Raw genomic sequence first — 10,092 nt, forward strand, 5'->3', positions numbered from 1 at the left:
CCCCTGGAGGGGCACGGGACATGGATCGCGGGCCCCAGGGGTGGGCAGAGCGGAGGTGAGGGCAGGTGTGCGGAGGAAGGGTCAGGAGATTACTGAGGGAACAGAAGAGATGAAGAGAACCCGGGCAGAGCCAGAGGAGGCCCAGAGGGCCATGATGAGACTCCACACCCCTCCCCAAGAGGAACCCACCTCATTCTCTTCTCTCATTGCCACCCAGGACCCCACCAATGGCTACTACAACGTCCGTGCCCACGAAGACCGCCCGTCTTCCAGGGCAGTGCTCTATGCTGACTACCGTGCCCCCGGCCCTGCCCGCTTCGACGGCCGCCCCTCCTCCCGCCTCTCCCACTCCAGCGGCTACGCCCAGCTCAACACCTACAGCCGAGCCCCGGCCCCCGACTACGGCCCTGAGCCCACGCCCCCTGGTCCTGCTGCCCCCGCTGGCAACGATACTGCCAGCCAGCTATCCTACGAGAACTATGAGAAGTTCAATTCCCATCCCTTCCCCGGGGCAGCAGGGTACCCCACCTACCGACTGGGCTACCCCCAGGCCCCACCGTCCGGCCTGGAGCGGACCCCATACGAGGCATACGACCCCATCGGCAAGTACGCCACCGCCACGCGATTCTCCTACACCTCCCAGCACTCGGACTACGGCCAGAGATTCCAGCAGCGCATGCAGACGCATGTGTAGGGCCGGCGCCTGGCCGGGGCATCTCTGCGGGGCAGAGGAGAAGGCTCTCACAGCTGTTCCCTGATATTCAGGGACATTGCCCGTTGTTGCTCCCGTCCTGGACCGGCCTTCCTCCTCCCACCGCGGCAGGCAGGGAGCAGGTCTCCCGGAAACACCCCGTCCCGAGGATGGTGCTCTGCGCATGCCCCAGCCTCCTGGGCCTGCCCTTCCCTCTTCTTCGGGAGGATGTGTCTCTTCTGACCTGCACTCTTGCCTGGCCCTAGTCTGGGGACTGGGAAAGTGAAGGTTGCGGAGAGCAGAGGGGCCACTTTTTAGCATTCCCTTTCTATGCCGTCCCTCTGGTCTCACGTGAGCGTGATGGGGGCGTCCTGTGGGGAGGAGCAAGCGTTGGCCCAGGGGACACCGAGTGTCGGGGTGGGTGGCTCTGGTACAGATAGATTGCCTGGCCCGTCCCGTCTGTTGTCCGCATCACACCTTGGGTGCATCTCTCCCGCCTCGGGACTGCAGAAGGGACCTTGGATTTGTTTTTTTAGCCCTGGCACCGAGTTCGGATCCAGCCCTCGTTCAGCTGGGATTAAAATGCCAAGTCATCTTGGCTGCCCACTGTGGACCCCTGTCGCTCTGCCTGCAGAGGGATCCAGGTATCTCTCCTAACGCTGCCCTTTCCTCCTCCTCCTCCTCTGTGCTGGGCCAGCCGGATAGGTCAGGGGGGTCGTGATGGAGAAGGATAGGTCAGGAACCAACCACGTCCTGAGTCACCAGCAAGACATCAGCGTGCTACATAGCAGTTTCCAGAACCCACGCTAGAGGGAGCCCATCCAAGCCCCCTCTCCTCCCCAGGAGGCCCCACTTCTGCTTTAATGAGCCTGCCTGCGGAGTGGTGGTGAAAGTGGGCATGCTATAGGCTTTTTCAAAGACAACAAAACACAATTTAAAAACAAAAAAAAAACCTCACTTGGGGTAAAAATATAAAAAGAAGCTGTAGGGAGCTCCCCACCCAAGTACAAGTCCCAGTGTACTGGGAAAGGGGGAACCTGTTCTCTATCAGATTTCCAGTACCTTCCATTACTCTTTCAATCTCGAAGCACTTTGAATCCATTTTTAAACATTCAGGTGGTGAGACCTGTCACCCGATGGGCTCTATAGGACCAGAAGAGGGCCTGGCTGTCAGGCTCTGCTGTCCGGCCTGGCTGTCAGGCTCTGCTGTCCTACCCCAGAGCTGACCAGCTGGTTAGAGAGGCCACTTTCTGGGGGACATCTGTGGGAGATGTTCTCTTTAGACGGGTTTTCGTTTGTTACGTATCTTTTTTTTTTTTTTTCCCTGGACCAATCAGATTCTTTCTTCCACTTTCAGTGCCTTGAGTGTCCTGCTTTGGTTGACCGGCCCTGTGTGGGTGGCTGCACAGGAATCCGGTACGGTCAGCGCAAACTCACTGCCAAGTGTTGCAGAGTTTAGGGGATAGACGGGCGAGGGGACCTAGTAAGAGAAAGGGCTGACCCAGTAAGGTCACGCGGAAAGGCACTGCAGGCAGCCGCGGCCCACGAAGTCTCCCACGCCCAGCCTCACCTCCATACACACTCCTGCACTCACGCCCACATACGCATTCCACATTCTCAGCCGCCACCTCCTGACCAAAGAGAACGGGCGCTCCAAAGAGAACTCACTCCTCTGCCCCGACCTTCCCTTGCCAAGAAGCGTGGTCTGCTCTTCCCTTAGCTCAGCCCTAACGGGAGGGTCCTCTGTTAAAATTCCCAGAATGCGTTTTGCCCTTTCTCGTGGTCGCCATTCATTAGTCATGTTCGCTTTAATGAGTTACATGCTCATCAGCCACGGGCCATCGCCACCTTTGCAGATGGGTCTGTGGGGTGATATTCCTCGCCATCCCCTGGCAGTAAGGACAGCGCATACCCTGTAGCTCCAGTTCTGGCCTCTTCAGGCTGCGTCTGCATCCTCCTCCACTTCAGCACGGGCAAGTCCCATGGACCGGCCCTTTCAGAGGCCTCATACAGGTTCACAGCGTTATTCCAGCCTTACCCCTGGAAGCTGACTCCTTCCTGCTCAAGCCTTTTCTGTGAGTTTGGTGACGTGGTCCAATAAGGATGCAGGTCCCTGTGCAAATTCAGGCATATTTTGATGATTTTCACAGAAGCCACGGGGTAATCTAAACAGTTAAAATCTAAAGATGGTGGCTTTTTAAACAGGAACATTCCAAATGACTTCTGTTTGGCCGCGTTCTCTTGTTCCTCCTTTTTGGTTTTAGTACTGGGTCCATTCTGTTGGTGGAGAGGAGGAGGCCCTGAGGTCACGGTAACTCAGCTGACACTGCAGGGAGCATGAGAAGTCTATTGGAAGCCAGATAGACTTACTTCCCTGTGAACACCGTGCAAGGCACAGGGAGGTGTCAGCATTCAGGACTGCCTCTACCCTCTGCAGTGTTTACTCTAGGCTGATCAGAGTCTGAGTGGGGACCGACCTGTTAAGCCAATGGAATTGCCTTTCTGGGGCGTGGCAGATGCCCTTGAGTTTGGGCGGTTGTTACCTAAGGCTGGAATCCCCCAGCACGGGGCCTCAGCCCTTGATGTGGTCACTTTGGTGATTCTGACTGCCTTCGACGTGCTAGTGCTGGTGAGAAGAGCAAGGCATCCGGAGACATGGGACCCAGTTCTGAAGCTGCCATTTACTGAGTGACCTTGGCCTAACCTCTAGGTTCATTGTCCAATATTTTCTAGTCTTTAAGATGAGGAGGGAGAATTGTACAAACCTCAGATTGTCCGACTCTTGCGTATTTTCATTTGGTGAGGTGGAAGGGCCTGCCATTCCTGGCAAGGATTTGGTAACAGCGGGTGGATGGGTGGGGGGAAGTTGAAAGGTTCTTCTCTTGAAAGAAGCTTTCACTGTGGACTTCATCCTCTTGTCAGAAGTGTTGTGAATGAGTTTCCACTAAAAACCCCTTGATCTCAAACAGCAGCAGAAAGAATATCCTAAACCTCAGTGAAATTGATGTGGGATTATCCTTTGGACATTGTGCTGCTCCCCACTCAGAAGGCTGACAGGTTTGCAAAGGTGTCTCTGGCCAAAGCAGGGCATGGTGAGTTTCCTTCACTGTGCCCCCAGGTTGCAGGTAACCTCTGTGGGGAAAAATGGAAGCAGCCACACTCCGCCCACGTCCTCTGGAGCACTCCCATGGCCCAGAAGGCTGGTCTCACTGAGCAAGGGGAAGCCTGCAGACTAAGGCGTCTTGAGCTAGAGAGCAAGGTGTGAGAACAGCTGACCTGTCTGTTCAGGAGCAGTTCAGAAGGGCAGGTGGTAGTGAGGAGGGAGTCCAGCAGTTATTGACTTCAGTTCTGCGTCTTCAGGAGGTTCTTGTGATTCTGGATGACCCACAGTCTCCTTGTGGAGGGTCCAGCTTGCATCCTAAATTGGGATCCCCCACCAAAGTCTAGCCACAATATTTGCATGAAGCAAAGTCCAACGTAAGTCAGAAAGGAAGGGAGGTCTATGCTCTCACAGATACCTTGCCTTCTTGGGATGAAAGAGATTAGTTTGATCTCACCCCAACCCTTCTTGTCTCCAAGCACTGCGCACCCTAGTCCAGGTGCTGCCTTTCTGGTAATTTTGAGGGCAGCCTTTTCTGCTTGACAAGATGGAGAACACTGCCCTGGAGTCTCTTTTGCCCTGGTACCCTCTCATTAAATGGGTGGCTGTCTGTCAGGAGCTACACGTCCCGGGCTTTCTCAGATGGAATCAGATGGCGTCTCAGTGTATTTGGCTCATGTGTGCTGCCATTGTACATGGGTCACTCGGGTTTGGAGAAAGCCGTGTTAAAGCCGAGGCCTACCCCAGCTGTACTGAACTGGCTCAGTGACATCACTTCCTCAGTCTTTGCTGAGAGGGTGATTCTGTCCCCACTGCTGTATGCAAAGCACCCAGGCTGCAGAAACCCTGGCTTCTCTGCCAGTTTGGTGCTGCGTGCCATGAGCCAGGTCACCCGCTCTGTGCCTCTCCAGGCCCTTCTGCATGGCAGGGAATCACTTGAAAGGCATCAGTGAAGCTTCTGACTCTGGCGGGACCAGTGAGGACGTGGTAACAGACCACTGAAGTGCGCAGACCAAGAGATGTAATTGGAAAGGCATTTATTTTTGTGAAGAGGCTATAAAATTAGCATTTAAATATCCCATCCCCTTCTCCTGGCCTTCCCCTTACCACTGTTGCTCCCTTTCTGAAACAGCCTCTTTCTGAAAGGCATTGGCCTCACTTATCAGCTGGGTCCTGACACTCCACCTCTGGGCTTCTGGAGAAGATGGAAGGATGTGTGGCTCGGGATGTTTCAGAATTCGGAAGATGGGTTTGGGGGGGGTGGGGGGTGGGAGGATCACATTTTCTTGCATCACTGTGAGTGAGTTCCAGGCCCTGTCCCTGGAAGAATAATTGCTGCGCAGAAGTCACAGGCCATACTGGGCGATTCTGGTACAAGCTTGCCCTTAAAAATAATAACAGTAATGATAATAACTCTGTTTGCATAGAGCTGTCTGTCACTCATTCCTACCATCTCCTGTCCCCTAATCCTGGCTTTTTGCTGTCCCCAACAACTGGCCTTTGCAAGTGTTGGTGGGCCAATAGGGGTCTTCTTCATCTGGAGATTTTTAGATGCTGTCTCCTGGGAGTACCCCTGACTCTGGGAAGAGAGCAGCCAGGTTGCCAATACAATCAAACTCTGACACAATCTTGCTAGCAATAGTGACCCAGGAGATTTGGCTGCCTCCAGTCACACCAGAATGAGGTCCAGGGCTCCCTGTGGTCACGTTTTCTAACCCCACTCTTCTTGGGATTACAACCACCATTTCTGGCTCCAGTTAAATTTTCTCCACTCAAGCCCCAATAATAAATGGGTCCATGATGATAATTAAGAGGAAAAAAATATTATTTTTGTTAGAACAGACCATCGTAGATTTTTAGCAATGTGTATCTGTGTCCCTCACACTTTTCCTATTCTGCCTTTTTTCATTTTCCTTTTTTTTAAATATTATGTACTATATTTTTAGTCTCAAACACACTATATATTATATATATTTAATTTTTTTATATATATAAATATAAATGTTTTAAAAAGTACCATGTTTTGTGGTGTTTAATGTACAAGCAGCTCTAGTTACTTAAAAGCTTGGCTGATTTGGGGTGAAATGACCTGAATTGGAGGAGAAGATTGATTTTGGGATTGAGATGGCAGAGACTATCTATTTGTGTCACCTCCAGGCCGTGGGGCAAACACGTTTTATTCACCAGTTTGTGTCGCAAAAGCCTGAGGCCAATTGTGGCAGTTCAGGGACAAACAGCCAGAGGCTCCCTGCTTTTGGAACACAGCATCCAAATGTTCAGTGCCAAATTTGATTATGGGAATAGGAACGGGAGACTGAATCTGGGATCCAAATCCCAAAGGATTTGGGAGTGTGAGGGTGAACAGGACTGATTTCATTTATTTTAAAATGCAGTGGTTTAGGTAAAAATTCAAAATTGCTGGGTCACCAGCCCTTTGAACTTGAAGTGAAACAGAATGAAAAAACAGATGGTCCAGCAGTACACACACACGGGCCATCCTGCTGAGAAAGTCTGGATCCCCAAGTTTAGTAGAATTTGCAGAGATTTTGCTTTGCTCTTTTCACAGCAGTGTTAGAGGATAACTGGCAAAAAAAGGAAAAAAAAAAAAAAAAAAGAAGAAGAAGCTGCTTTCAGATAATGTTTTTGAAAACTATAAATCACAAAAGAAATACAAGGGTTTATTTCCTTCAGCCAGGCTTCCCTAGTGGCTTAGACGGTACAGACTCTGCCTCCAATGCGGGAGACCTGGGTTCAATCCCTGGGTCGGGAAGATCCCCAGGAGGAGGACATGGCAACCCACTCCAATCTTCTTGCCTAGAGAATCCCATGGACAGAGGAGTCTGGCAGGTTGCAGTCCATAGGGTCGCAAAGAGTCGGACATGACTGAGCAGCTAACATACACATTTCCCTCATTCGGTTAAGAATCCGGCAAACCAAAGATGGTCCACAGCAGCCTATTTGTACTCAAGGGACATGAGACACAGTCATAGACAGATAGGACGTAGGAGATGAAAAAAATATTTGAGAGATAATGCAGCCCATTTTCAAGAAGACTAGAGCACGACCAAGAACTTCTACGGAGGGAGGGGCAGGATGCAGTGGGGACTGCAGTTTAAGTGCGTTCTGGACCATGAGCCTGTAGGTAGTCCATGAGGCGTTCAGTGATGAACACCTGGACGAGGATGAGAGGCCCATGCAGTGTGACTCTAAAGTCTTCAGCCAGGTAAGTTGAACTGGCACAGGTAAAGTATGGCATGATAGTTGAGATCCAGAAGTGAACAGAAGAATTGAAAAAAAAAAAAAAACAAGAGAAGAAGCAAGTTTATGCAATCATGGAGGCCCAAGTGCATTCTGTTAGGCCAAGTAGCATTAGGCAGGGTATCTCCTGTGCTGTGCGTGTGCTTGGGATGCACTTTGTCTCTGCATCCCCAGAGCCCAACCCCAGGGTCAGCAGGCACCTGGGGGCAAGTCTGTGAGCTGTATAGGGTGCCACATGCTGCTTGTCACTCCAAAGTTCGTGTGCCCTAGGTCCAAACTGAAACACTGGAGTTTGGAGCAGAGAAAGAAGACCAACCAAGAAGATGGGAGACATAGGTTTGTCTCAGGTTCATCTTCCAAGCCAGCTGAGGTGTAAGATTTGGGGGGAATGAGGGTGGTAGGGGGCATGACCTCCTTTTTGGTTGGTGGTAGATGACAGTGTGGTGTTTCAGGAATCTTAATCATCAGCCTCCTGGTTCCAACCAGTCTGGGGTCTATGGATTTGTGGTCAACGTGTAGTCATCATCCTCCACCTGGGTGGGGAGTCTTAGTTCCCACAGAACAACTCAAAGAAGTGTGTCCGATTATTAGCTGTGTCCCTCAAGAGGAACTAGGACTCTGTTTCATCACTGAACTGTTGTTTCTTGACTGCTTTCCCTGTGTTTGTAGATCCCCTCACTTCCCTCATTAGTAACTGCTAGAGTCTGCCCTTCGGAACTCAGAGAAGGCCTAGGACAAATAAGAAATGGGGGACACAGGGCCCTAGGAGGGTCCTGCAGGGTCCTCTTCAGTTTCAAGTCCCCCTTTTCTTTGATATTCTTCAATCCTTAAGGGAACAGGGGTGGGTGGGACAAGAAATGGAATAAGGTTTTAGATGGTGAGATTAATCATAAGCTTGGCACGGGGACTCGGTTTTAGGGGGAATCCATTCATATCTAGGCCACAGGAGCCTGTCTCCTGTATTAGACCTATTCCTGTGCAGGGGCCCAGGCCCTTCTTCAAGTCACTTCCAGCCTGAGGGCAAGTAGTAATGACACCAACAGCCGCTTTACCACCACTGTCTGCAGAGTTTAACAAGCTACTCTCTCCTTGAGAGTGCTCCTGCCTCACAACAGGAGCTCTTGCCCTTGGTACAAACCTGCTCCTGTCTGTACTTTCACACCGAAAGTGTGAACTTCAAAGTCCTCCAAGATCACCTTAGATCACTCGGCCCTCCCTTTCACTCACCCAACATTTCAACACAGTCTAACGGAATCATGCCTTGTTTTGAGTAACCCCTGCACTTTGCTGCCTCTATGCTTTTATCCAGGCTCCTTTTTTTTGCCTGGAATGCCCACGTCCTTTGACTTTCTTATTGCAAATTTTACTCATACTTATGGGTCAGCTCAAAGGCCATCTCTCCCAGGAAGCCCTGCCTGATTTATCACGAACTCACAACAGGAGCTCTTGTTGTGAGCTCTTCTCTCCCTCCTGTGAAGTCTTAGGACAGGTGGCTACATCTCACTGATTTCATTTGTGACTGATGCTTTGATCACAGGATTTTGTGTATAACACATCAGTATTTTCCTCTTAAAATAAGGGCATTTGAAGGCAGGGATCCTGTATCTTTTTGTTTGTTTGTTTGTTTAGTATGCTCATCACCCAACAGACTCCCTGGCACATAGCTGCTCAATATGTGCTAAAGGAATACAGGGATGGAGAGAAGGGAATCAAGCACACCAACATAATGCATAAAGGAGATTTACCCTGGAGGAGTCCATCCCTGATGAAGTGGGACAGCATGGTGATTAAAACATGGGCTCTCAAGTCAGTCTGCCAGGCTGACAGACATTACCAGTACTCACTAATATTGAGTCCTCTATTTGAGTCCCCTGGCTATTGGGCAAGGCCAGCCTGACTAGTTTTGGCCAGTGTTCTGTAAACAGAAGTGACATGTCACTTCCAGACCAAAGCATTTAATTGCTAGTGAGACCCTCCAGCTCTTTCTTTGCCTGCCATAGCAACGGGAGCTCATTTATTCCAGATGGTATAACTTCAGTGGAAGTCCCTCTCGGCCTGGGTCCCTGAGTGGTAATGTGAAGCAGAACCCTTTTGCCAACCCAAGATGAACATGCAGTTTGAAGGAGAAGTGAATCTTTGTTTTGTTAAGATACTGACGTTTTGGAGCTGTTTGTTACTGCGACATTGCTGTGCCCTATCCTGATTGATACACAACTTCATTGTTTGCTCCTGCTTCATCTTGAATAATGTTGGGGATGAAGAAGTTTTCTTCTACCCTTCTAGGTTCTTCAAACTTGTTTAAGAATTAAATTGACATGAGGCAGATTAATAAGAGCAAATCACCCAGAAATTAGTAGCATGTATACAGGGTAAAGATCCAGGAAAACTGAGTAGCTTACTTGATCAAAGCCCTTTCCTTAAATACCATCCTCAGCTAAAGACAAAAGAGGAGGTTGAGGGTGGGGAGAGTCAGTTATGGGAAGTTATAGTCACCCAGTAAACAAGGGTGATTATGATACACGTTTAAGTTTTTGTCTTCTTCCTTGGTAAGAACTTCTAGAGATTTGGTCATCCTACTCTTCCCAGTACAGGGAGGGAGACTCTCTGATAAATGGAGGTTTCCCTTAGAGGTGTAAATGTTTCTTGTTCAGTTGCCCAATCCTGTCTGACTCTTTGCGACCCCATGGACTGTTTCTTACAATAGGGCAATTCCTACTTCTTTTAGAGCCCGTCCCAAGTCTCCTGTTTCACAGAAAATACCCAGATTAAAACAATATGCCAAAAACATATTTTAGGGTGACAAATTCTGTTCCCCTACATTAAGTTACTTTATCTCTCTGCATCTCACTCTCCTCCCTGTGAAATGGACTAGTAGTTCCTTTTCCCATATAAAGTACTTAGCAGAGTTCCCAGCAAGTGAGTATTCAGTAAATGTTAGCTTGTATTAGCCTGGAGAAAGGGGAGCAGTGAGCATATACCTCTTTCCCCTCTGCCCCTTTTCCTTAGAGACATCACAAAAGATGTCAACAATTGCCAAAGGTTA

General features: G+C 49.8%; 1 protein-coding gene across 4 annotated transcripts in view; it reads left to right on the top strand.

Annotated features, from left to right (window-relative positions):
- Positions 1 to 5,807, top strand: part of KIRREL1 (kirre like nephrin family adhesion molecule 1) — a 104,722-nt gene extending 98,915 nt beyond the window's left edge. For all 4 annotated transcript variants that reach the window (XM_070365744.1, XM_070365749.1, XM_070365733.1 and 1 more), the window contains one exon: positions 218 to 5,807. In XM_070365744.1, coding sequence (XP_070221845.1) covers positions 218 to 694 — 477 coding nt within the window. In that variant the 3' untranslated portion in view covers positions 695 to 5,807. The remainder of the gene's footprint in view (positions 1 to 217) is intronic.
- Positions 5,808 to 10,092: the final 4,285 nt, after the last annotated feature.

The sequence above is a fragment of the Bos mutus genome, chromosome 3 (assembly GCF_027580195.1).
Source record: "Bos mutus isolate GX-2022 chromosome 3, NWIPB_WYAK_1.1, whole genome shotgun sequence".
NCBI classification, from domain to species: domain Eukaryota; kingdom Metazoa; phylum Chordata; class Mammalia; order Artiodactyla; family Bovidae; genus Bos; species Bos mutus.